Source organism: Strix aluco, chromosome 21, assembly GCF_031877795.1.
Source record: "Strix aluco isolate bStrAlu1 chromosome 21, bStrAlu1.hap1, whole genome shotgun sequence".
NCBI lineage: Eukaryota > Metazoa > Chordata > Aves > Strigiformes > Strigidae > Strix > Strix aluco.
In genome coordinates this window covers 14,193,676-14,219,792 of record NC_133951.1, presented here as the reverse complement: position 1 = coordinate 14,219,792, position 26,117 = coordinate 14,193,676, and the positions used below count along the sequence as shown (strand labels likewise).

The 26,117-nt window shown below is 49.7% G+C and overlaps 2 protein-coding genes across 7 annotated transcripts in view; one reads left to right on the top strand and one right to left on the bottom strand.

The window, feature by feature from the left end:
• Window positions 1-12,135, bottom strand: part of TBC1D16 (TBC1 domain family member 16) — a 32,434-nt gene extending 20,299 nt beyond the window's left edge. For 2 of the 5 annotated variants that reach the window (XM_074847355.1, XM_074847358.1), the window contains exons 1-3: window positions 11,728-11,866; window positions 4,960-5,195; window positions 3,290-3,920 (exon numbers count right to left, since the gene is read on the bottom strand). In XM_074847355.1, coding sequence (XP_074703456.1) covers window positions 3,290-3,920; window positions 4,960-5,137 — 809 coding nt within the window. In that variant the 5' untranslated portion in view covers window positions 5,138-5,195; window positions 11,728-11,866. Of the gene's footprint in view, window positions 1-3,289; window positions 3,921-4,959; window positions 5,196-9,109; window positions 9,169-11,727; window positions 11,867-12,037 lie in introns of those variants that run through there. The other 3 variants (XM_074847359.1, XM_074847356.1, XM_074847357.1) reach the window with 3 other exon arrangements.
• Window positions 12,136-12,138: 3 nt separating this feature from the next.
• On the top strand, window positions 12,139-26,045 carry CCDC40 (coiled-coil domain 40 molecular ruler complex subunit). Of its 2 annotated transcripts, XM_074847352.1 has the most exons (20): window positions 12,139-12,276; window positions 12,593-12,712; window positions 13,425-13,556; window positions 13,949-14,117; window positions 14,697-14,818; window positions 15,314-15,397; window positions 15,486-15,705; window positions 16,538-16,695; window positions 17,524-17,646; window positions 18,023-18,144; window positions 18,898-19,141; window positions 19,250-19,432; window positions 20,727-20,972; window positions 21,747-21,960; window positions 22,482-22,651; window positions 22,774-22,865; window positions 23,414-23,534; window positions 24,211-24,399; window positions 24,657-24,815; window positions 25,697-26,044. In XM_074847352.1, the coding sequence occupies exons 2-20, from the start codon at window positions 12,614-12,616 to the stop codon at window positions 25,940-25,942; spliced, it is 3,093 nt and encodes a 1,030-aa protein (XP_074703453.1). In that variant the 5' UTR covers window positions 12,139-12,276; window positions 12,593-12,613; the 3' UTR covers window positions 25,943-26,044. The 2 variants fall into 2 exon arrangements, with proteins under 2 accessions (XP_074703453.1, XP_074703454.1); XM_074847353.1 differs by lacking the exon at window positions 13,425-13,556 and having other exon boundaries at window positions 25,697-26,045.
• The last annotated feature ends 72 nt before the right edge of the window (window positions 26,046-26,117 follow it).

Here is a 26,117-nt window from a genome sequence, read left to right as displayed (position 1 = left end):
GGCAGCCTGTCAAACTGAGAAGCAAAGAGGGAAAAAAAAAACCAACAAAAAACAATGGATACGTTTTTATTTCCTTATGTTCTACAAGGCGAGTTGTTGACTTGAAATGACTGACTTGTTGTGCAACTCGAAGGCTTCCAAGCCTACCTCCCTCCCTCCTCCCCGCCCTGCTCTGCCCGCCGCCGTGTGCATTGGTGGCTCCCTCCTACCCCGGAGGCCAGGCCACCTCCGCGGAGGATGCTCCAAGCGGCACACGGGACTGGTGACTCCTGGTCACACGGATATTTTGGTGAGCCCCTGATCTCATCTGATCCAAGTCTACATGTACATCCTAATTCTTCCACAATGTCACATTTTTCCATATCTGACAATATCTAATTGCACGGACAGAAAGACGGCTGGACTGAAACACCCATGCAACGCATTGTGCTTCAGCTTCTGAAACAATCATGGGGAAAAGCAGAGCTCTCTTTACAACAACTCCCCAGTGCAGAGGGAAATAACCAGAAACATTTGTTCCTCTTTGCAGGGAGGAGGTGGTGACCGGGGGGTAGGGAGGGAAAAGAGTTGAAACAATCTGCCAGCAGCACAAACTTTGTTCGCACTCCAATTCTGGCTCAGATGGGAAGCAGCCAGCAGGAAAAAAAAAAAAAACCCTTAAGAAACAAGGAAGCTGTTCTCATGCTTGTAGTGACTTCTGAAACACATCCCCCGCGCCTTGAAACACTGGGATGAACGCAGGAAATAAGAGAATGCTTTTTGACAAGACTTTTGCAAAGTCTCTGACTCAAAACAGTTTGTAAGATCTTGCAGATATCATGCAAGGGGGCTCTACGGGGAAGAAGAAATGGGCATAAAAAATGGACACACTGGACAAAAGCCTTTCAAGTCTGAAGTCCCAAACAATGAAAGGTCTGTTTTATTACTCTGCTGCAAATTATAAGTGCCGCATACGTGGTACGAGGCTTCCAGACTGGTGCCAGAGGAGTTAAAAAGAAAAAAAAAAAAAAGAAAAGAAAAGAAAATTCTACCAGGAGAGGAGCGGTGTGCTCGCAGAGTAGCTGGAGCTGTCAGGGCTCGGGCAGCATGCGGGGGAAGCCGGCAGAGGGCTCGCCAGAGCCGGGCTGCGGAACAACAGGGAAATGCTGCGTGAATTCACCGGCAAGGCAGTGAAGATGCAGTAAACTGTATTTCCTTCCTTCCCTGACGCTATCAGCGCTCAGAGTGTGAGCACTGACCAACAGTCAAAGCACAACGCCCCGTACCCGCCTGCCGTGCCCCCGAACGCGGCGCCAGCTCCCACCTGCACCAGGTCCTCGCCCCGCGCAGGAGCTCTCCGAGGCTGCCCCACGCCTTCGGCAGCACACGGCCTTGTGGCCACGGCCAAGGACGGGGATTTCCCCAGGATGAGCTCGATCTCCTGGTTTTCAGCAGCTTGGACGTTACTCTGAACGTGTCCCTCGCCTCTAAGCACTGAAGCGGGGATGACGACCCCTTGCTCAGGGGGTGTGGGTGACCTGGGCCACAGCTTCCCCACACACATGCTGAAAGCCAGGAATGTTTGTCCCTTAGGAATCCTAATGCCAGAACTCAGAAATGTTCACAGTAGCATTTTAATTGTATTTTATTTACAAAAAAATGCTTTAAAAAAAACCCCAAACCTCCAAAACTTCACTTTTTTCAGAGTAACAGGGACAGCTCAAACAGAAGAAAAAACAGCTTTACACACCTTAAAGAAACAGAGGCTTTGGTTGCAGTGGATTTGGGGGTTTTCTGTTTCTTAAGTCAAGGCTGAGACATTTCTAAGCCAACACAACATTCTCTGAAAGTGTATGCAACTAAAAGTTTCAACCCCCAAGCAGTAGCTCAGTGCTAGAACACAATCTGAGCGGGACAAAAAGCCTAAGAACCAACAAAATAAAGGCAGTTATCAGGCACGAAATTTAATCATTCAAAGATCTCTCTGTAAAATTTTTTCAAGGTGTGTTTTGTGACATTTCTGTAGTTTCCAGTCTTCTATATTCCTACGAATACTTGTCCCAAAAGACTGTCAGGCATCATATCTAGAGAGCTAAAAAGGTCACTGTCAAACTGAGGTCGTTCAACACAATTTGGAAACCAAAGGCCCATCCTGGGCACCCTGCAGCTGCTCTGCAGCCAGAGGAGAGCTGGGATGGGATGGGATGGGATGGGATGGGATGGGATGGGATGGGATGGGATGGGATGGGCCAAGGCTCTGCTCAAACCACTGCCACAGAGCTCATGCCCAGAAAACCCTGTGGGCTCACAGTTAATTAGAGCATACTGCTAGGACACATATCAAATACAAAGCTGATACAAAGTCTGAGATCACCACACCGAAGCCTTTTAAAACATCCAGAGAGAGTTGAATCAATTAGAATACTTCCTTCACAAACCTTGTTCTTACTGGCATCTCTGGGCTTGAGATCAGCCCATAAAACAAAGAGGCAAAATCTCATCAAACGTCAAGACTTAATGTAGTCTGTACATCGCTGACACGCACAAAGCAGAACTCGTTTTTCCTAATTTCAGGAGGTTTCAAAGGTGAGGTATACCCTTAAAATCAGCCCCACGGTGCCCCATGAGCGCAGCACACCCATCCTCCCCGAGGTGGAGATGACACCGCACAGCGCAGGAAGGCAGAAACGTTGTGCATCAACACAGTGAGGTATATAGGTACCCTGCTCTCAGTAGTCCTCTGCCAAGGTGCCCTCTTTCCCCTGTGCAGAGTTTACTGCAGACGCCACTGAGAAGCACTGACACTTAGATATATCAGCCCTGACTAAAATATCCAGGTTAGACATGCAAGAATTAATATTTATATGTCTTAAGTGGGACCACGCTCCGAACAGCAGCAAAACAAGCTCATACATGCAGACTTCATGTCAACACGGTGCCTTGCAGAGGCACCCACAGCTCAGAGGAAGTCAGAGAGACACTTTGATGTGGCTGCCACAAGAAGTGACTAGCACATCTCCTCAGCAGAGCCAATTAGACCAACAAGGAACCTTTTTAACTTAGTAATGCTGCTTTCAGTTCACCTGAAAGACTGTACATACACAGGCCTGAACGTTCGGGGCCAGGGTTCACTGAGCAGAAGCAGGACTGGCCGACAAATAATTTCCTGTAAATTATACAGGTGTCTGAAGCAAGACAGGATGTTCAGCTCAACGCACTGTGAAGCTTCTCAAGTTCCTTCAGCATCTCCAAGCTCGGCAACCAGCACCACAGCTATTCACCCAGAAACTGGAGAAAAGGATACACTCACCTGCTTTCGTTATCCAGAAACACAGAACTGCTGCTTTTCCCGAGGGCTTCACTAATGGGAGAGAGGCAGAAGGGGGAAGAGAAGGCATCAGAATCAGAGTCAAAAGTACTGTCCCTGCTCACGTCATCGGCAGACAGCTCCAAGGAGCCCTCGTCCTCCCCCGGCTCTGGCCTGCAGTCCAGACCTTCCTCCGGCCCCTCCGCCGACAGCTCCGACCTGTTCTGCTCCTCCTGAGAGCTGATTGTCGAGAGGATTCCTGAGTCACTGCGGGCAGGCTGGGGGGAGCGGCGGGTCCCCTCTGCCGCGGGGCAGCACTGGGAGAGCTTCTCCCCTTCCGAAGAGGGGGAGCTGATGGAAGCCACATCTTTCACAGGCTGTGACACAGTCAAGATGTCTTCTCCTTGCAGGAGCCCTGCCCCTCCCTGCTCGGTGGGGGAAGCCTGACGGACAGTGCTGAAACCCTGAGTGTGGCGGCCGCGTTTGCGGGGAGCTTTACGGACAGGGGAGCTCTCAGGAGTGATATAGCGCAGGGCTTCCTCATCCTGCCTCTGAATGCGGGAGTTTGGCACCCAGGCAAGGATAAGCGTGGTTCCGAGGAGCTCGTCTTTCTCCATGTACAAGCACAAATAACCTTCGAGAGAGCAGAGGAGCCATCAGTTATGACACAGCTTTATTCTTAGGAAACTGCACAAGCCTGAAATCTGGCCATCCCCATCTCCCCCCACTTCACCACCATTACACATGGGCAAAACAAACTCTTTTATTCACCAGGAGAGAATTCTGCCAAATGAATCGTGGAGTGCTCAGCATTAGTCAGTATTTACAAATAATTTCAAGCCTGCATATGGCTTTTGAATAGTCTAAATTCCCTCCGGCCTAAGTGGACATAGAAATGACATGCAAATACTTCAACTTCCTGGATGGATTACTAATCAAGAGTAAATTCTGAAATATGTTGCCACATGAAAAACTTCTACTGTTTGTTAGTTAAACAATTTCAAGTGCCAGCTAAACATTTCTTTCTCAAGAATATTTACCTTACTGTAGCTAAAGTGCTACAACTTTCATGGAAAGCCAATAGAGAGAGAGTCACACACAGAAAAAGGGAAGCGTGGGTCAATGTTCACAGAATAATTAGTTTTGTGAAGCTAAGCCAGTAGCCACGGCTCTCTTTGATGAAAACATGAAAGAGCGCAGTACCAGATGAGAATAAAGGCACAGGGCAGTATTTATCTTCATTTACTCCAGTGCACGCAGCCACAATCAGGTTTTCTTTTTTTCCTTTACCAATGGTTGTTGAGGCCACTCTAGCAATGCCAGTTACAAGATAATACTTGGCTTTCCTGAACAATACACGTATTTGAAAGAGCAACAGAAGCTACTTAAATGACAGCTGTCCATCTTCTGGCAATACAAAAGGACTTACTAGAACAGGTAAATCCACGCTAGACCAGAAGAGAAAGGAGAAATATCATCCATTTTCCTACTAAAAGAAGAGCTGATGGATCAGCTCGTGGATGGCTTTCCTTAGTCTTGCATAAGACTGCCTTGCCCTGTCCCCCACTGGCACCTCTTCTTTCTTTAGAGCCCAAGATGTTGAATTTGATACAAACACACACCCCAGGAGAGAGAAAAAGAGTGAATGAGCAATGTCTGCAATGGCCTATCACCTGGATGATGCTCCCCGATGCCTTGTAGCAGCTCAGGTGGGTGGACACAGACATTGTTCTTGGAGTAGATAATCTCCCCATCAAGTACGGAAGATGAGCTGCTGCCAGCACCAGGGTTCAAGGTCAGGAGGTCGGAAGCTTTTGAAGAGGCACGTCGGAGGAGTCGCCCCAGAGACATCGCCAAGGAAATGTTTCCATTATCTGTCAGCTTTAATCAGGAGCCAAATTCAGAAGATCTGCCAAGAAGGTGGAAAGAATAGTGTTAGAACAAACATAACAACAGCACAGCACGTGTCTACCACCATCTGAGAAGGAAGAGGTCTCCCATCAACTGCCGCATCAGTCCTACAACTCAAGCAAGGGCCTTCAAACGCTCTGGATCTGTGACATCACCTCTACGTTTTAAAGATGCTGACCTACAGAATCCCAGGATGTTTTTCTCTGCAACAAAGAAATACGAAGGCAGCAAACCCCCCACATTTTAATAGTTGCTATGGGGAGGAAACAGAAGAGTAATGCTTGTCACTGAAAATTGCCCGTTCAGGGAACAGCCCAGGGATGCAGAGCTGCCCAATGTGTCACTGTCCTGGGGATGTCAGGGAGTCAGAGCAGACCCTGGAGGACTCCTTCAGCCCAGAAAAACTGCTGAGACCATGACATTACACAAGGGGCTGCTGCTTCATCTACAGTAACCACCAAAAAAAACATTAATCAAAACAAGTTTGTCTTGTGTTTATCAATTGTTGGCATAATCCTGCTGTGCACTTGAGGTTTTTTGGTTGGGGTTTTGTTTTGTGTTGGGTTTTGAGCAGTGATGGTTAAATAGAGCCTTTTCAGGGAGGAGTGGCAAGAGACCCCAGTTCAACAGAACGGGCAGACTCTGGTAGTGGCACAGCAACACAGGGCAACCACTTCACCTCTCAATAGGCAACTCCAGCTAACGGTGGAGGACGATCCCCAGCTCAGCACTGAGTAAGCTCTCGACTCCCATGAGACGTGCTCCTCATCGGGGCTGCTGATGGGGAGCTCTACGCTGAATCCAGGGGGGTCACCCAAGCTACAGACTATTCAGCAGACGGGTCAGGAAGAAGACTCGATGTGTTGAAACAGCAGGTGGGTCTTGCACAAAGCAATCCCACGGCCAGCCCAACACAGCTCAACGCGGAGCAGGCTCCCCCCGCTGCTGGCCCTGGCTGGGAAGCAGAGCACCCGAGGCACGGCAGCTTCTGTTCTGCCAAAAGTACACGAGGAGAGGAAACACCGACGTTTGTTCCTTCGTGTTTACACGGTCTGGCTTGCTCGCAAAGAGGCCAGTCCGACCGAGCACACACCACACATCGCCACGGTGCCGGGTCTGGGGGCAGCACGTGGAGAGGTCAGCTCGGTGTGTTCCTCGTGGCAGGTCCCACTCCACGGCCTGTGAGCGTGCAACAGGGCAGCCAGAAATGAAAAGAAAAGCAGACAGGCCCTGACTTGTACTACCAGGGGCACTGCATGCAGGAAACCTTCAGGGGCCTAAAGCAAGTGTCATCAAACACTGAATAGCTCCGATTTCTCTAAACACGGCTCGAATGGTGTCTCCAGACAGACAAGGAAGCGAGAAGGCAGAAAGGACAAACAGAAACCAGCGTCTCTCAAAGAGCAGAGCGAAACCTGCAGGGAAGGAAAATAGCTGTCCTGATTCTGACGGATTTGTACATACAGAAGATTGCAAATGAGACTGCCAAGCAGTTGACAGAGCTTTCATTAAAGGACAAACTATTGGTTTAACCGGCAATCTCTACATTTGTCAGCTTGAATCACAGCATAAGCAGTTTCTGTATTTCAGTCTTGGCTGGAACTTGACGGAGAAGCCTCAACCCTGCTATGCACTGTGCCCAGCAAGTGTTTAGGGTATGACAATTACTTTGCAAGTCCTTCACACTCTTGTCTCCTTCTAGCACCAAACACAACAGGTATCTTCGTGTCTCAGCCCCCAAAACCAAACCCCAGCGGAGCCATATGGTCATTCTTGTCCAGATTGCCAAAAAACACAGTACTGTTTCCAGCTCTGGGTTACGTCTTAGAGAAAGTCATTTGCCTCGACCACATTTAAAAAGCAAGTGACCTTTCCTCTCCTTGCACCCTGCAAGAACACAGACAGTAACCTCTTCTGCAATTCCTCCTTCCCACCACCAAGTTACAACACGCCGTTTCAACACAGTGTTGAGGGAGTCTGAAGCAGCGATGTGGAGCAACCTGTATGGCGTCAGAGGCCCGGAGCCTCCAGCACATCCGAAGAGGGTCATCTGTCACCACAACATTTTGTGGGCAGCACAGTCCGCCCAGCTCTGCCCCGTTGCCATCGAGACTGAAACCAGCCTGGACATCCAGACCTTCAGCTAGGTCAGCTATTCCATCAGAACTCTAAAAGCGCAAAATCTGCACAGGCAAAGGGGGAAGGTGGTGTCAGGTGGCTGCGGCTGTTGACCAGGGAATGCCTCCTCAGAAACCACCAGCGAGCATTTCCTACCACGGACAGCAGATGGAGATGCACGAACGAAACAAGAGCTTGTGTGACGTCCCACTGCAGCTCTCCAGGGGCTCTCAGGAATGCAGGCAGAGGGGCACGACTTCTCTGCCAACACAGGCAACATTTAATTAGCTTTTACCTAACAAAGAAAGAACAAAGCAACGGGTAAAAGATCAAAAGCTGCTGCCTGGAAAGCAGGAGGAATTTTAAGGGAAATTATCGCTTTGATCCTGCAGAACACCTGTTGCTTCAGCACTGCCTTGACGTGCAGGTGGACAGCGCTGCAGGTACGCACACGCAGGCTGGGAAAAGGAAACAAAAAACCCCCCAAAAGACAGGAGGTGAAGAATATGGCGTCCTGCCAGCACAGAAATTTAGTCTGGTGCGTTTGTCTTGCAGAAGAGCTATGCATCAGGAATCAGAGACCACTACAATGCTGCAAACAAGCAGCCAAACATACTGGGACTCAAATGAATCCTTCCACCGTCGCCACAGGGCAGGGAATTCTGTGTCGCTTTGGTTGCAGCCTTAAAGAAAATCAGATGCAAGTCACTGGACAGTTTCAGGGAGAGTGACAAGAGTGATCTGGGGCATGGGAAGAGACTGTTAAGGGAAGATTAAAGAAAGGAAAATGTATCAAAAGTCTTCATACACAGGAACTGTCACTGCCAGAAAAAGGAAGAGCTGTCTCTGGAGGACGGGAGAAGTACTAATCCAGTTAAACCGTGGCAAGGAATATCTAATTTAGCCATTCTGATAGCAGGGATAAGGGTGTCCCAGAACGGGGCAACCTGAAGAGGCCATTTCCATTGCTGGGGGCTTTCAAAGACAGCCCGCAGAAATAGGCAGCCGGTCCCAGCTCGGACCAGATGATGGACCTCTGAAGGTCATCTAGTCCCCTTGTACAACCCCAAAAGCCTCTGAAACACAGCATGTGAACGTGCCTCTCCTTCCTAAAAGACAGTTCATACAACACAAACCAGCAAATAACAGACCAAATCTGCAGGGTTTGCTCTGTTCTCAGCCCTCCTCTGTGCAGGACAAGGGCTGCACGCACAGTCCATGGGGCCGGGGTCATGAGGAGAAGCAGGTATTGCTGCTGCCTCTTGTGGGAGCTTGGGACGGCAGGCGGGAACTGTCCTACAGCTAAGTCAGCATTAAATTAGCACAATTCAAAAAAAAAGTATTTTTCATATTAATTTTTTATTTATCCCTTGATCTGAAGGGATTCTTTCCAATGTGGCAGAGACAACCCAGCCCTCCAGAAGCTGAAGCACTGAATTAGCTGATAAGCTCTTGCTGAGTGCCAATATTTATTAAGCACACATACATTTTCTTCTCCCACACATCAACTGTCACCACTAAAAATCTCTGCTACAGCTACCGAGTCTGTTCGCACAGCCCCTGGCTGCTCTCCCAGTCAATGCCAGCACTTCTCAGCTACACGAGATCTCAGAAACGCACTGGGGAGCCAACTCCTGAAATCACCCCAGGAGCCTCTTCACAAGAGCCTGACCAGTTCCAGCGAGCAGCATCTGAAATAGCACCGGCTGCTTGCCTCCCTTGGAACTGCCCTTCCCCTTCTCACAAACCCATCAACAACAAAATCCTGTTTGGCTTGGCAGATCGCACCCTCACCTTGGCAGACGCTGCTGGACCAAATGTTGCTGCCTCCGGTTGCGCAAGATTCCTGTATCCTGGCGCAGGAGGGCAACGCGGGGCTCCTGCCCAGGCCGCCACAGGCTCCAGCACCTTACTGCCGGTCTCCGGAGCAGTTTGCGGGCACACAAGGCAACAAGGCTTCTCTCACGAGTAAGTTTAGCCTACAGAGGCATAGGACAGCCTGCGCGTTGGGGTTGGCTGCAGCTGACAAGTCCCACTGCTGAGCACTTTGTGCCTGGCAGCGGGTCTTGTGGTTCCAAGGGCAGATTTGCTGTGCAGGAGTTTAATAGCTTTACAAGCAAAATAAGCTGAACTACAGGGCTCTTGAAGTGAAACATGAGACCTACAGCATGTCTGGGCACAGAGGAGAAACACGAGCTGTCAAACATCGGCACCAAATTTAAGCATGAAACGCCTTAAGTAAGAGAAAAGCAACAAGCTTTTTCTTCTTTTTTTTTTTTCCCTTAATAACTTGAATTTGGTTTTACATATTTAAGGAGTACAGAGTCACTGCACTGTGGAGGTCTCGAACACCACAGCAGTTGCTGCCTCCTCCTCCCCTTGGGCAAAGCAAATGCCAGGTTTGCAGCTCTGGTAGCTCAAGCACAGGTTAGAGCACGCTGGAAGGGAGAGAGGCCGGAGATGGAGAGCAGGAGCCCAGAGTCAGGACTCGCAGCTTCTTTCCAGTCCTCTGACTGGATTTTCTGTGCAACCCTCAGCTAGTCACTCACTTGATCTATACTCCTCTATGTATACATGAGAGCCCTTGTAACGACCTTCCCTTTGTATCGTAATACCTCTACATTAGGGGAAAAAAAAAAAAAAGCTTTCAAAACTACTAGCTATTAGCTGGAGCTATTTAAGATGACCTAGCCAAATCAAGGAAAAAAGTTTACCATAGGGAGCCATTCTGAAGTCATCCCATTTCACGGGGAGAATTATGTAGGTCACCAAAAAGTCTTTCATTCCTGACCTGCTGGTGCAGCAGTGGCACGCAGAGCACAGAGTAAAGGAAAAGTAACAGCAGTCACCAGCGAAGGCTGAAATCCCGACACTCGCACAACTCCAATTCCAGTCACTTCAGTGGAACAGATTTCGCTCAGATGCATCTCAGCTGAGAAGGTAAAAAAGGGACAGCAGACTAAATACTGCAAGTTTGTGACTCAGAGATAAAAAGGGAAATGAAATGCTATCATCGGAGCCTGCCTGCTGCTCCCAGCCACACCTGCTTAGGCACAAAAAAGCAAACAAAAGCTTACCACCCCTCCAGCACTAAAAGTCAAACCACAACACACGCTTTAGTGCTGAGAAATTATTTGTGCCATATGTCCCTCCAGCCCAAGATTAAACACCATTTCATATTACTTAACTGCAGTGCTTGTGCAGCAGGTAACACTTTTACAGCTTTTTATTGCCAATGCCCTGCAGCCATGGCCTGATAACGCCCACAGTACTAGATCCCTAACTATCAGCAGCTAAAAAATCCCAGGAACCTGGTTTCACAGCTGAATTGATGAACCAATTGCAAAGTCTCTTCTTAATATGACAGACATCAGAGCACATGTCTCTGCTGCTCTGGCACTTTGAAATAGTCTCCTTTTCACCCTGCCACCGGCAGGACCATGCCCCTTCTTGCCAGCAGGACAGAGAAAGCAACGCTCTGCCCCATCCCGGCTCTCCAGCTTTACACCAACCACACAGCGAGACGCAGAGAATAAACCCAGATATTCAGCAAATCCAACGCAGGGTCAGAGAAGCAGCTTTCAGAGACTTCTCTGCTCTCAGCCAAGTTATCACCAGAACAAGAACGAGCTCCTCTAAGGCTACAAACCTACAAAAGAAGCTGCAATCCCGAGATCTTTACCCTGAGCTATCCTGGTCTGAACATTTCTACTATTTCCTCTTAAAAGATCTTTCATTTTTATTAGTTCCTATTCAGAGGGACAACTAAGAACATAATACCTTCGCAAGATGTGCTACCAGTCCGAGAACGGAAAAGACGTGCAGACCTCAGAGAGGAAGAAGCAGAGTTATTTTACCGAGTGTCAGCAGCACAGCGAGCAATATATCAACATGTAATCCCTGCCCTGGAGCGCCTGAAGGCCAAACAGCAAATAATTGCCAAGGATCCCGACCATCCATCTTCCCGGCTCCGCTGGTAGCAGGACTCGGCAAATGAAGCGGTAGATACTGGGGTAATCTGAGAGGAGACCACCTCCCCAAAAGTAAGGAAATCATTAAAATACCCCAAGCTGTGCGGAGCCACTCCGAAATAGCAGAAGATAAAGTTGAAGAACTATTTCGCGTTCTGCCAGCCCCCAGCCCCCTGCCCGCCGGCCGCCTCGGGGGCTCCGAAGGCGGCGGCGGCGGCGGGGGGGGCGTTGGAAGGGAAGACAAAGAGCGGGATAACAAAATGGATGCACGGCCAGGGCGCCGGGCAGGATACCGGGGCGCCTCGTCCCCGGGCACGAAGCCGTGTGACAGTCACACGCGTGGCGAGCAGCCGCCCCGCGGGCCCCGGGTGGGCTGGGGCAGCCCCCGCCACCGCCCCCCGCCGCCCCGAGACACGCCCCGCGCGGCGCCGGCGCTTTTACCGGTAAAGACGAGCCCGGGGAAAACTTCTGGCGGCTCCCGCGGTTAGACAGACCGGCCCGGCCCCGGGCGGGCTCCGAACCGCCGCGCCCCCACCGGGCCCTGCGCGGGGCCGCCGCCGCCGCCCCGCTCCGCCCGGCCCGGCCCGGTGGGGGTGTGCCCGCCCGGCGGCCCCGCCCGCCGCCGCCGGCCCCGGGGCTGCCCGGCAGCCGCCTCAGGCGGGGCCGCCTCCGCGGGGGAAGGGCAAAGAGGAGCCCCCCTCCCCTCCCCAGCACACCCCGCCTCGCCCCGCCCGGCCCCCGGCGCCGTTACCTGCTGCCGCGCACCGGGGCTGGCGCGGCCGTGGCGGCCCGGGACGCCGCGGGCCTGGCCCGGGCCCGGCGGGCTGAGGTGGTGCGGCCCGAGCGCCCCCCCCCTCCCCTCCCTCACGGGCTGAGGTGGTGCGGCCCGAGCTCCCCCCCCGCGGGCTGAGGTGGTGCGGCCCGCAGCGATCACGTGACCCGCTGTTGACGCGTCGCCTGGCAACGGGAAGATGGTGCCGCCGGTGGCCGGTGAGTGCGGGGACGGGCCCGGCCGGGGCTCTACCGCGGCCCGGCACCCCCCGGCCGGGCCCTCCTGGCCTGGCACCCCCCTGCCTGGGGGCCAGGTCCCCTCTGCTCGGCCCCGCGGCCTCGTACCGCGGCCTGGCCCACCCTGCCCGGCCCCGCGGCCTGGCCGCCGCCTCCCAGGCCCGGCCCGATCTCCCCGGTCCCGTGTGTTTCCGTGCCCAGCCCCGCGGCGGAGGGGCGGCGGGCAGAAGGCGGGCGCCGGCGAGCCGGGCGCTGGGCTGGTGCTCACCCTCTGTCCTGCGGGACGCTCCGGTTGCAGGCACAGGCCAGCCCCAGCACCATGGAGGAGGCCCCCGGTGCCCTAGCAGAGGGATCTGGGATGGAATTCGGCTCCGGTGAGCAGGATGCAATCAGAGTTCCATCGCATCTTGCTGTGGAGGTGATTTCCTTTGAAATGTTCACAGGGCAGCGTGTTCCCACCCGTTCCTTACAGAGTGACGTCCTCATGTGAGCGGTTTCAATCGGAAGAAGTAAAACAAAGCGAGCAGTTATTGCAGTCTTGCCCTGCATGTAAAAAAAAGCTACTAAAAAGTAAATTTAGTTAGTCCTGTGTGTCAGCAGCATCTTGAAGGATGTGTTTCTCTCTCAGTTCTTAGATAACACATTTCTGCTGTAGACACTTTAAAAAGGAAGTTATGCACATTTCACAGATACACATACCTGGGCTTTTTTTGAGATTTGTTAGTGATAAGTTTTCTTCTGTTGGTACTACACAATACTTGAATTTGGCAAATGCTGATATGGGATAAAACAGTGTCTCTTTAAAAAGAAAGAAGAGAACAATTTGGCCATAGGTAGTGCAAGCTGGAAGACTTTCTTTAATAAATCCCTAAGGGCATTTTTTTTAAAAAATAGATGTGAGCTAGAAACACATGGGAAATTATAAGTGGTGTGTAGAATTTTTGTCAGGATCTTTACTCTCTTCATGCTAGCTGGGTGACCGTTTTTGTGAATGAGGTTAAACTTCTAAATTAATCTTCTGGGCCCTGTGACAAAAAGCAGTTGTTATAATACCGTAGCATTAACATTGAACAAAGTCCACACCCCGTTGTAATGCTGCTGTTCTGCTGTTTGCCTGTGTTGTGTGCTAGGCGGCAGAGGGAGAGAACGGGAACGGCAATGAGGAGGAAGAGTCTGTTCCTCTGGAGGACCAAAAAGAGACGTTTCCCCCAGCAGAAAGAGACGGCTACGGAGCTACCGAGCTGTCTGTTGGTTCTGCAGAAGTGAGACACTGCAATAATATTTATAATCTTATTCACAGAATGTGTGACCAGTATTTGTAACGTTACATTCTCTTGGTGCAGCTTTATTGCTGCAAACACAAAACCAATCAGAATCGGAACAGAGAGAAGCTCATTGGTCAAGCACGAAGTATGCAAAAGCTCTGACAAAACAGGAGAGGTTCCTTTGCTGTGCTGTATGTGTGTAAAGTTGTTTCTTTTAATCAGGAGTGACGCAGCTTTGCCAGTATATCTGTGCGCTGATTTTAGAACAAGGCCTTGTTGATTCTTTGTCTGCATTGTTTGTGTCTCATGATGACAAAAACAAGCATATTTTTAGGGGCAAATCGAGTTAGGTTGAAAAGCTGCTTCAGGTGATGGATTTTATGTTTCAGGAAAAATCTCCTGAGACTTTCTTGGACAAAGTGGAATTAGACAGTTGTCCTCCTGAACTGGGTGACATGGAGCAGCCACTAACAGACAGAGGAATCCCCTCCCTTCCCCCAGGAGCTCCTCCACGGGCATCTGCAGCGACAGTGGAGTTGAGCAGCTGCGCAGAGTCAGGTATCATTCAGCTCCTTATTAACAGTACGCAACTCGATACCATCTGTCAGTCACAGAATCACAGACTGATTTGGGTTGGGAGGGACCTTAAAGCCCATCCAGTGCCACACCCCTGCCCCAGGCAGGGACACCTTCCACTAGCCCAGGTTGCCCAAAGCCCCGTCCAACCTGGCCTTGAACCCTTCCAGGGAGGGGGCAGCCACAGCTTCTCTGGGCAACCTGTGCCAGGGCCTCCCCGCCCACTTCCCCAATTGTTCTAAGGAAACAATTTCTCCCTTAGATCTCATCTAAATCTCCCCTCTGTCAGTTTAAACCTGTTCCCCCTCGTCCTATTCCCCCCCCCCCTCCCCCACCCGATCAAGAGTCCCTCCCCCCTTTCCCGTAGCCCCTTTCAGTCCTGGGAGGCCGCTCTAAGGTCTCCCCGGAGCCTTCTCTTCTCCAGGCTGCACAAGCACAGTTTCTATTTTTCTCCCTTTCTGTTCATTGTTAATCCAGCTGGAGGCATAACATTAGGAAATCGAGGCCTTTATCTTTTTTCGGGGTCCAGGTAACATTGAGAACCCATTTCTCTCTATTCAGAGTCTGCCTTTGAGCAATTTGGTCAGCTTACTAGTGAGGAGGAATGGCAGCAGCATGGAGCTGAGGAACAGGAAATAAGCAGAAGTGAAGAAACAGAACTGGTTGTCTTGGATCCAGAACATGTGAGAAGCCCTCAAATCTTGCCATTCTTCTCTGCAGACTTGATATTTTTATTTGTATAAAATGTGTGAGGCAAATTGTAAGCGGTGGCTTAGTTGTTTAAAAATGGCTTTTGCAAAAGTACTAACTCCTGAATGTGTCTGCTCCCTCAATATTAACCCCAAAGTTGCAGAAGTGAGCAATGCGGTGGGTGAATCTGATACTCTTCAGCACTCCTGAAAGAGACGTACTTACCACGAGAGTCAGTAATGGGTGCTCAGATGTAGCTCTTCTGAGATGTTTCTGACTTTCAAATATTCTCAGTAGTCACTTCCTGATGTCAACAAACACCCGTTATATAATGGCTGTTGCTTGCTACAGTGAGTTTAGCTAAAATAAGAATGTGTCTATGGCAGAAAATAAGATGTTTTATTTAACAGTGGGAGTAGCAGTAAGGTTTCTTCATTATTTATTTACACAAGTATGTTAAAGTTTATCAATGTCATACTTCTTTACAGCCTCTGATGAGAAGATTCCAGGCTGCCCTGAAGAATTTCCTTACCAAGCAGATGGAAAAAGTGAACCTAGAACTTCAGGAACTGGTAGACGGTGTTCCTTCCGTGCCTTCCCCCGGCAGCCCATCCCTGTCCAAGCTGAAGTGAGAGAGCTGATTTCCTCTTGTGTTTGCAGAGGATGGCGACAAGGAAGGGCAGAGTGCAAAGAGAAGAGCTTGGGGTGATTCTTTACGGGGCGCAGCAGCAGCTGGCGCGTCTGCAGATGGAGCTGGAGAAGAGCCATGAGCGCCGCTCTCAGGCGGCCGCAGCGCGTCGGCAGCTGGAAGAGGAACTGGAGGGCCTCAGGCTGACTTACAAGAAAATGTGTCACAACACGGATGATGAACGCAAGAAAGGTGACTGAGGCAGTCCTGGCCGTATTTCCTAATTCTAGTACTATGTGGAGAAGTTAATTTGAATGTAAGTCAAGCACTGGATTGAAAATACAGTAAAATTAATCAGGAATAATGCACTTGTGGAAAAAATTCACTGGTATTCCTGGTTGCCATATAATTTCTATTGTTTCTAAGACCATATTGCTACGTTGTACTTCTAAGAAGGTCTTTAGGACTAAAACTGTTCCTGGCAGGTAGGCTGTTGTGTGACTTAGAAGAAGGAAAATTCCCATCACTGTTACGTTTCCCTGCGTCTCTGTAAGGGTGTGACGAGACAGCAAAGGCTGTGGGTCATTAGGGGCATCCAGGAGTATGAGAGCAGTGCCCATTCTGGCCAAAGACATGGACCTGACTAATTCCTGTTGTGTTGCAAGCATTGGGATAGGAAACGGTAAAACAATTGCAATGGCAAGGATAGCTGAGCGTTAAAATCAATTGCCTAGAAAGTGTTTGCAGGTCCCTGAAAAAATTGAGAAGCATTCAACAGACTGAGAAAGAGGCAGGTCTGTTTTGGGACAGAGAAGTGGATTCGCAGCCTCCTGAGGCCCCTTCTTTGATTTCCTGGGATTCTGTGTGCTGAGAATCAAGGAATTGTTTACCAAGATTTTTAGCTTTGCTTGTGGAGCTACACGCCAAAGCTGATGTAAATTCTTATTTCAGGGAGGGCTGATTTAGCGGGTACGCGTGCGGTTTTTGCTTTGGGTGCTTCTGTATTTCTGTCCCTTTTATCTCTGTTTAAAATGTGTCCTACAAACATACTTTTCTGTAAATATTTTTCCTCCTGCCTCCCCAGTTTCTGCAATGCAGACCCAGGCTGAAAACCTGGCCTTGCATCTCTTCTACATGCAGAATATGGACGAGGATATGCATCATAATATTTTACTAATGAAACAGTCGACAAAGAAGGCTGAGGCAGAGAAAGTCCAGGCTGAGGTGGAAAAGAAAAAACAGGTATCAAGTAAAACTCTCTTCTTTAAAATAAATAATGTCAGTTAGTGGTGAGTCTTGGCAGACGTGCTGCCTCGTCAGAAGGAGGGCTACAGTGACTGAATCGTGGAAGATGGGTCAAATAATTGAAAAAAAACCCCACAGGCTTTTCTCAAAACGCAAAGAATCCCCACCACCAAGATAGGGGCATGTACTGCCCAGAGGTTTTTGACAAGCCTTATAATAGTAAATCACTCTTCACTCAAGCAAAGGGGTGTGGGGGCAGAAAGATATTTGGCGAAGAAGAATCATATGTTCAAATCTGGAGAATTGTTCTGAGTCACAATGAGTTTCACAATGAAAAGCCAACTTTGCAAAGGGACCGAGCGGGCTGGTGTGCTGGAGCTCCCTCTGCTGCCTTCTGCTGGCAGCAGGACACGGATTGAGGATTATTAGTGCAGAATTGCATGCAAACGGTTGAAACCAAATGGATTTGGATGTTTTTTAACAAAGGATTTTAAAACATAAATTACTAAGATTCCCAGCTGCTGGAGAGGTGGCACAATATAATCCGTGCTGACAGGCGTGAGTGCTGCTTCAGATCCGAAGTATCAATTTACTGCTGCAAAAGGGATAATAAAAAATTAGCGGAGGGGGTCTCACTCTCTTGAACGTTGTCCCTGCTGCATTCATGAACCATTTGTATATGAACAGAAAAGTTTCAGCAGGAATCAACTCTAACCCAGTTGCCAATTTAATTCCTTTTCTAGTTTATGTTATTCTTGTAGAATATAGTTGATTAAGACTGAGATTGTATTATTCATCCTGAACTGTTTGGCTCTGACTCTTTAGGATCTTTTACTAGACCGCTTAACAAGAAAAGCCCACGAACTACAAGAACAAATTGCTCTGTTTGAAGCCCAGTTTGTGGCCCAGGCAGAGGACACAAAAGTAACTCGGCAAGCAGTAAATGAGGTAGGAGGGTGCCTTTTTCGCCTCTGGTTAATATTTCCCTCTGGAAGGACTGACCCCTTTTGCTCCTGCTCACGTGGTATGCACAGTCTAGGCCAGAGCTGTATGGTTCATTCCTGTTTGGAGGAATGAAGACTTCTGTTTTTTGGTTTTTTTTTTTTTTTTTTCCTTTGTCCTTAAGAATAGCCTGTAAATCACTTCCTCCCCCTCACTTCTCAGCATTTTCTTTTCTTGCAAACCTATGTTCTGTGGTCTAGTGTGGCAATCAACTGGACACATGTTAGTTGAACATGTTCATAAAATGCCCTGCATTGTAACCTGAATTTGTGTTTTCAGCACAGTCTAGCTTCACGCTGTCCACCAGCTCTCTCTTCCCTAGGCTTGTACGGAGGTGCAGGCTATTAACATGGAGAAGAAGCGATTGATGAACCACTGGAATAGCAGCTTGGCTGGAATGAAGCAAAGAGATGAGGCCTATATTGCTGCACAAGAACTGCTGAGGTACGGTGTCTGAAAACAGTCCCAGGAGAGACCTCAGATAATTTGGACAGGAAGGATTCTAAAAGGGGCAGTATGTCTTCTGTTGAGTTTATTACTGTATGTGCAGGATATGTCGGGCAGAACAAGTTTGCTGCTCTACAGCACATAATAAGGTTAGAGGATAAGAAGCACAGTCCTTTGTTACTATTTTCTTTATCCAAAACACAGCTCTCCCTTGAAACGTGTGGGGTTTTTAAAGCTGCTTAGAGTTTTTCTATTCCTACTTTATTCCTTTAAAAGAGTTCCTTCACCTTTGCAGCATCTCTCAATCCAAAGAGCCAGACATCAGGAAGGATTTACCTATCCCTTTCGGTTAGGGTTTTGTGATGCCTTTAGGAATCTTCAGGAAAACCTTCCTATTGTTGCCAAAGGAAGTGTTTATTTGGTCTGGAGTCTTGAAGCTTGACTGATTCCCTGAGAACAAACAACATGCTTTTATATGGTGGCATCCTGGTAAGAATGGGGGGGTGGGGACGGGACTGAAAGAAGGAATTACTTTTCCTACATACATTTCCTTTTAAATGTTAATGCCTCCATCCATCTTCTGATGACTCTGCGCTGTCACAGCACACCAGGCTTTATAAAGATCTTCCTTCCTGGGCAGTTGTTGCTGCAATAGCCCGTTTGAAAAGAGGAATTTGTAGCTGACCTAGCTGACCGTTCAGCACATGAATCAATCCCTGTGATGAATTTCCATCCTCTTTGCCTCTCCAGCAAGTACAGACATGACCTCAAGTCCCTAGAAATGGACATCCACGGCTGTAGAAAGTCGATCAGGAAGGAGGAGGAGAAGAATGAGTTGCTTGTCACCATCCTGAGCCGTTCTGAGAACGATGCCAACACTACAAAGAAACTGCTTGCCCAGTGCCTTTCGCAGCAGGAGGCCTTGAAGGCTGAATCTGGCACCTACGCTCGTGTTCTCCATGAGACGGAGCAGGCCCTCAGCAGGACCAAGATGGTGAGAAGAGTCACATGGAAGATGAACCCTTCTGAATTGTACATGGGCATGTAATCCCCTTCTCCTAACAGCTGTAGTGATCCTATCTCTGTTTTCCCTACCTTTTAGGATCAAGCTGCTCATCTGAATGAGTTGCTGTCCATCAGTAAGGGTATAGAGAAAGGAATGGATGCCAACGCACAGTTGGAGAATGAAATCATGGCAAAGGTTCAGGACCAGATGGTGTCCAGCAAAGCCACAAAGCACTTCTCACAGCTGGCTGCAAGACTCCGTAGAAGAAAAACAGATCTGGTATGGTATCTTCTCCATTTGGGAGGGCAGGGGAAGGAAACCGCCTCGAGCAGTGTTTCTCAAGGGTGTTTTGTCAGTGTCTTCGTTCTGGTTTTCAGGTCTGTAATTGAAGCTCTGCTGGGTTTGCAACTTCAATTTAGTTCTTCCAGTGATCTTATTGCAGGATTCTGGTGTAGGCAAGAGCATGGCCAAAAAGTCCTGACACATAACAAACTATTCTTTCTGTACTTAAAAAATGGGGGACAATGATGAATCCTGGAAGTATTTACTGTAAAGTGGTTCAAGTTCTCACATATGGCAGGAAGATAGTGGATATGTGGTACTTCTATACTCTACATTAACTCTCAATAGTGCATGATGGAATGAGATACAGGTAGTCTCTCAGTTTCTAAGAAAGGATTACAGTCCGAGGAACACTCAAACCAGACCCGCAGCTCTTCATGGCAGGATAAGTCGCTCTTTTGGGAGTGTATAACTGGTACAGATAGAGAAACTAGAAGATTCAGCGTAGTCTTTGTCACACCGAGTTGTGTGGGCTGGCACTAACTCCACGTGTGCACACCTCTCTATTTCCACGGGTTACTTCAGCCTGCTCCTGGCTTTTTTAAATCAAGGGCACATCTTAAGTAACTGGAAGGCTGCCAGGGTTGGCTTTTGTTGTGAGAAAGGCCCCTCCAGCCCCTTTCCCACAGGCACACAAACAAGTGGATACTCCGCACTGGCTCCCGTTAGCATCTGTGTTGCACAGGCAACTACAGCGTGGAGACCACGGCCTCGGAGGGAGCTCAGGGTGACCTCCCGCAGGGCGGGGCGGGCTGTGGGCAGCCAGCAGACGGGCTCCCGGCAGGCACCTGCCTGCATTCGTGCTGCTCCTGAACAACAGGCAGGGCCGCGCGCTCTGGGTGGTGGGGTGGTTGTTGGGCAAGGGCTGCGTTTGCCAGGTGTGGTGGAGCCATGTAGTAATGTCCTACTACTGTCAGCCAGACAACTAGAGACCTCCGGGCAGGAAGGTCACCGCACAAGTGAGGAGTGTGGTCTCTGAAAGGGTTTGGGGACGTTCAGGCTCCTTAATGCTTCTCAACAGCCTTATGGCAGAGGTAAATATTGCTGTCTGCTGCCAAGAGGTGGAGAAACAACAGTACGGAGAGGGGAAGTAGCTTGCTCATGGCTTGTAGTACAGACCTGGGAGGAAGATCTGAATCCCCCGACTCCTGTGCTTTGATTAGTGGGCATTACATATCAGTGAGTTGCTGTTGGTGACAGTGATTTGCTTTCTGTCTGTTGATAACCCTAGGAGCTGCATTTTTCCAAGGCTGAGAATGATACAGCCCAGGTTATTCTGAATGCAGCTCATACCAGCTGCAGGCTGACAATCCTCCAAAAAACACTTTGTGAGCTGGACAAGGAAATCAAAAATGTCCGTGATCTGATCAGCCACAGCGAAAGTGAGATTGCAAAGTGCAGTCTCCTGACTGAGAGCAAGCGGCGGGTCATCAGCCAGTACAACAAGAGGTTGGAGACGATTCTTTCTCAGCAGGGGGTATGTGCATTTACATTTCAATCCCAAATTTGATTTTATTCTTTGTGACCACAGATGTCCTTGATGAATGTAACTGCATAAGGGCTGGATAGTTAAAACTTGCAGGCATCAGTACTATGATTTAAAAGCTGCACTAGTTAGTGTAATTGTTTACGTTTGTCAAACAGTTCTTAATCCGTGGGAAGAGGAGCTGGGAAGAGGAGCTGGCATTAGGGAATTGTGAAATGAGGGTGTGCCCAGCACAGATTTCTGCAGGGAGTTGTCTGCACCCAGTGAAAATGTTGAGTGACATCAGTACTCAGGGAGTAAATAGGATCTCATTATAAAATCTGCAAAGATTGTCGAGGGGAGAATGGAGCAGGCAGAGCCATTGCAGTCACGGGGTGGTTGGGCCCTTCAGGTGCCACCCAGCCCCGTCCCTCACGCCGCGAGCCCTCGGGCCGTTATGGACACGAGGAGGAGCACTCGCTGCGGCACACGCTTCGCATCCCTCCGTGTCGGCTGTACCTGTTGTAAGAGCTTAGGAGGCCCTTTGGGCACAGAGTCTGAGAACCTTTCGGGCTTCTGTTGTGTTTATTCCTGTGAGGTCAGGGGGGATTAGGCCCATCCAGCTCCTGGGAAATGGAGGCAGAAAGTAACTGACTGACAAAGTCACGGCACAGCTGCGGTATTCAGTGGGTGTCTCGGCAGTGGGACTGGCCACCTGCAATGATGCTGTAAACAAGTGCTCCAGCAGCTTCTGCCTGCTTTATCCCACACCTTGCCCTTGTACAGGGGCAAGAATTGGGACCCCTGGAAATTGAGATCAACAAGTTGACCAAGGAGATAGAAGAATGTAATTCTGAGGTGATGACACTGCAGACGTACTGGCTCAATCAGCAGAAAGAGCTGGTCAAGCTAACTCACGAACGGGAGGAACAAAGAGCCTCCCTGGATATGTTAAAGAAACAGATCACAGTGATGCAGCAGAAGAAAGTGCGCACTGAAAGTAAGTCATTTCCTAACGCTTTCTTAAAATATTCATCTGTGAATGGAGGGAAAAGGGAGCGAGGGCTTACAGGCAGGTGATGCTAAACCTTCCCCGAGGGCTGCGCTCGCTGCCCCTGGGGATGTGTGAGCAGTAAGCGAATGGCCCCAGTGCTGCACCCTGGGGCTGAGAGCCAGGCACCTGCTGCTGTTCTGCACCTCGTTATTTCCTGGAAGGGTTGATCCTGCTGTCCTGACCGACACAGTCGAACCCTAAGTGACCATGTCATGTGTTACACTTCTTAAATAAAGTTTGTGAGCAGTTGGTAGGTAAATTCCCCACCAATGATAGCACTTTCCTTGACCAAAACCAACTCTCTTCCACAGTAATCTCCTTCTAAACCTTATTTGAGTTCTGGACTTGTGGAAAAATGTTCTGACTGGGTGTGAGGGATGCAGGTTGCTCTACAGTTTGTCACACCTTGCCTGTATTCAACCCAGTGCTCATGGGAATTTTAAGACTTTTTTTCTATTTGCCTGTAGATAAAATTCAGCAGGAAACAAAAGAACAGAAAGACATCGAACATCACATGAAGAACATGTCAAATGACTTGATAAAGTTGAATGTGTTGATCAACAAGAACAACAGCAGCTGCGAGGAGCTGCGGCACAGCAACATGATCACAGAGAATGAGTTTGTGCGCTCCCTCAAGGTACAGAGGCTTGACGTCTCGTTTCCAGGTCTCAACCTCCTGTGCAGATCGGAGGAAAACGGTGATCCTGAAATCTTTCTCAGTCTGACAATGTTGTATTGGTTCATGCTTCCCAAATCTAGGCAGCAGAAAAAGAATCAGTTGAGATGCAGGAGAGGCACAGTCAGTTGAGTGAGGAGAAGGACAGACTCCTGAACAGCCTGCTGGAAGCAGAGTAGGTACCAGAGAGATTCTTGCTTTGTGCCACAGTCTTTGAACTTTTGTACCTGTGTCCCTGTTACCTTTCTTCTCCAGTCATCAAACTGAACCAGCAGCAGCAAAAGTGCTTCTGTCCTTAGAGAAGGTAAAAGGCATTGAACGAATTTTTGGAACACAGAAACTGAAAGGTGCTTTAGCTGCCTTGAACCAGCAATAGCTGAGAGGATGTTGGCTTTAACAATTCCAGCTTGCTTGTGCTGGATGTTGCAAAGATCCCTGGGGGAAGACTCCACATGCCACCTCCTCTGATGGTAACCCAGAGCGAGTGTGCTGCACTGGGCAGCTCATCGGGCTCTGCCAGCCCATGTCAGGCTGGGCAGGCTTGTTTTTACAGTCCCCATGCCACTTTCTAACTTGCAGTGCTTCCCGTCTGATTCTGTGATTTCACACTGCTCTGTTGCTGCCCTTTGATGTCCCGTACGCAGCTCCTGGGTTGCAGCTCTGCGCTCAGAATCGATCTCGGGAGCGCGCTGCCACTGATGCTCTGCTTTCCCTTTCTGTCAGGCATCAAATCATGCTGTGGGAGAAGAAGATCCAGCTGGCAAGAGAGATGCGTGCAGCCGTGGATTCTGAGACAGGACGAGGCGAAGTCCAAGCCATGAGAACAGAGATTCATAGGATGCAGGTGAGCCACTGCCAAAGAGAAGCGCCAAGGGGAAGCCGCACACAGCGTGTTCAGCTTTGGAGCTGCTGAAACATAAGGCAGGAGATGAGAAACAGGCTGGAGAAGCAGCATCTTCACGGCCGTAGCAGTACTGGAAATCTTACCACCCTGCAGCTGGATTGAATTAAATCCATCCAGCCTGGGTGTGCTTCGTGCCTCCCTTGCGCGTGCCACGTAACAGGCTGCCCCAGGAACTGGATACACCTCAGAAATCGATTTGAAATGCGACGTGTCTGCCACCTTCTTCTGTGACCCCAATTTATAAGCAAAGAAACGTTGATTATTAAATCTTGCATCATCTTAATCACTGGTTAGGGAAGTCTTCTATCTTCTGGCAAAGCAGCTCTTCCCTTTCATTCTCGGGATGCTTCTGCTCTTCTGCTTTTGCTATTGCTAATGAGTTCCAGTGAAACATTTTGAAGAATACTTTAGACAAGTCGATAATCCAGCCCTCTGCCTTCCAGATCCACACAGGGCAAACCAGGTTTCGATTTAGAGCAAATTTGGCTTGCCAACACTCATGTGTCACGTATATCTGGTTTATGTTGGTGGGATGTGCCACACAGATGACTTCAGTTAGGTGCTGTTCGTAAACATTAATTATTTTCAGCCTGTTTTGTATCTCGGCAAATGGCAGGTCCGCTATGGCCAGCTGATGAAGCAGCAGGAGAAGATGATTCGTGATATGGAGGCATCTGTTTCTCGTAGAGAGGCGATAGCAGTTCGTGGGGAGGGCCAGAACAAAACAGATAAGAAACGGATCACCAAGAGGGACTTTCACCGCGGGAAAGAGGAGCTGAGAAAGAAGATCAGCGAAACCCAGAAGGTGAGCGAGAGAAGCAGCGCTGCAGGGGCTCTGTGTTTGCCTGGTAGTGAGCACCCATGTGCCCTTAGCGCAGACCCTGGGGTGTCGGCACCCAGACCCTGCACCCACACAGGGACAGCGCTGCACAGGCTTTGGAAACACATTAAAAAAAAATAACAAACACAACAAAAAACCCCCAGAGTTCTGGGAAGATGGCTGGGAACGCAGCTGAACTGAAGAATCGGCATCTGCCCGTTTCCTTCTCTTCTGTTTTCTAGAACACTCAAGGCTGCAACAAAACCCTCCTGGAGCTGGAGAGCACCCAAGCGTCCCTGAGTGCCGCCTTCTCGGAAAAGCAGCAGGAGCTGCTCAGGCTGCAGGCTGAGTGCCACGGCCTCGATTCGGACGCAGAACGTCTTCGGGACGAGAAGCAATGGGTGAGCATCGCCGCTTCCCTGCAGCAGTGAGCCACACACAACCTGCTGCTCGCCTCTCCCAGCTCCCGCCCCAGCTCTGGCTCGCTGCCATCCTGAACCAGGCGTGTTGGCGTGTCATTTTAGCCACACTTTAAGGTAACTGAGCACGGTTTGAGGGCTCGTAGTGGTCCTGAATTGATGCTGCAGTTGCACCCTTAGTGAGGCAGCATTCACCTGGAAGCACCAGCCTGAAGGACATTGTGTCTGGAAAATATCTAGTACCAGCCATCCTCTGTGAGCGCTAGCTGGCTACTCACAGGTATGGTACAAATTTGAGAGCCAGCTCAAGGTCTTGAGTGACCTCCTGTGATGTTTTTAAGTTGGTGAAACCCTGTCCTGGCAAGGGTTGCCCTCGTATGTGCGGGTAGTTCTCTGATTTGTGGAATTCTGTGCCATCAAGGCCAGGTTGGATGGGGCTTTGGGCAACCTGGGCTAGTGGAAGGTGTCCCTGCCCAGGGCAGCAGGTAGGACTGGATGGGCTTTAAGGTCCGTTCTAACCTGAACCAGTCTGTGATTCCATGATCCAACATTTTAAAATATCTTTTTCTCTTAGTGCAGATGGTGCTTAGGGACAGGGTTTGGTGGTGGGCTGGGCAGTGCTGGGTTTACAATTGGCCTCAATCATCTTAAAGGTCTTTTCCCACCTAAATGTTTCTGGTTTGAGGGCTGTACCTCTGCAGGTTTGGCTGGTACAGTGGCGACTTCGAGGCCCTGCCCTTGAGAAGCCCTTTTGTGTCAGAACAGGATGGTTACAGCACCTGTGACCTCACTCACGTCCAGCTCTTGGTTCTTTTCTGGGTGCAGTCTGCTGTCAAAGCAGTTTCTCTTGCTGCTTTTCCCAGAACCTCTTGGAGATTGTGGCCTACCAGACTCGCCAGAAGCACCTGCAGGCCCTGAAGGAAGGGAAATACACTCCCCTCTGCCGCACCGAACAGGCCTGGAGGAACAAGCAGCAGGAGCTGCGGGCCCGGCTCCGGACCATCGCTGCCATCACCCGCCGGGCCCAGCAGGAGCATCCCCGGCACCAGCGGCCGCTCCAGCGGCTCCGGCAGCGCCTGGAATCCCGGCTCGGCTCCCTGGAAGCCTGACAGGGCCAGGGACAAAACAACGGGGACCCGCCTGTTCTTGTTCTGGGGGCTTTGCAAAGAAATAAATATTTAAAAAAATAATGGTTGTTAACAAGGTTTTTTTTTTGTTTGTTTCTTTTTACATGTCGCCCTCGCTGCAGAGGGCGGGTTCATCTGTGCCGCACGGCTTTGGGGG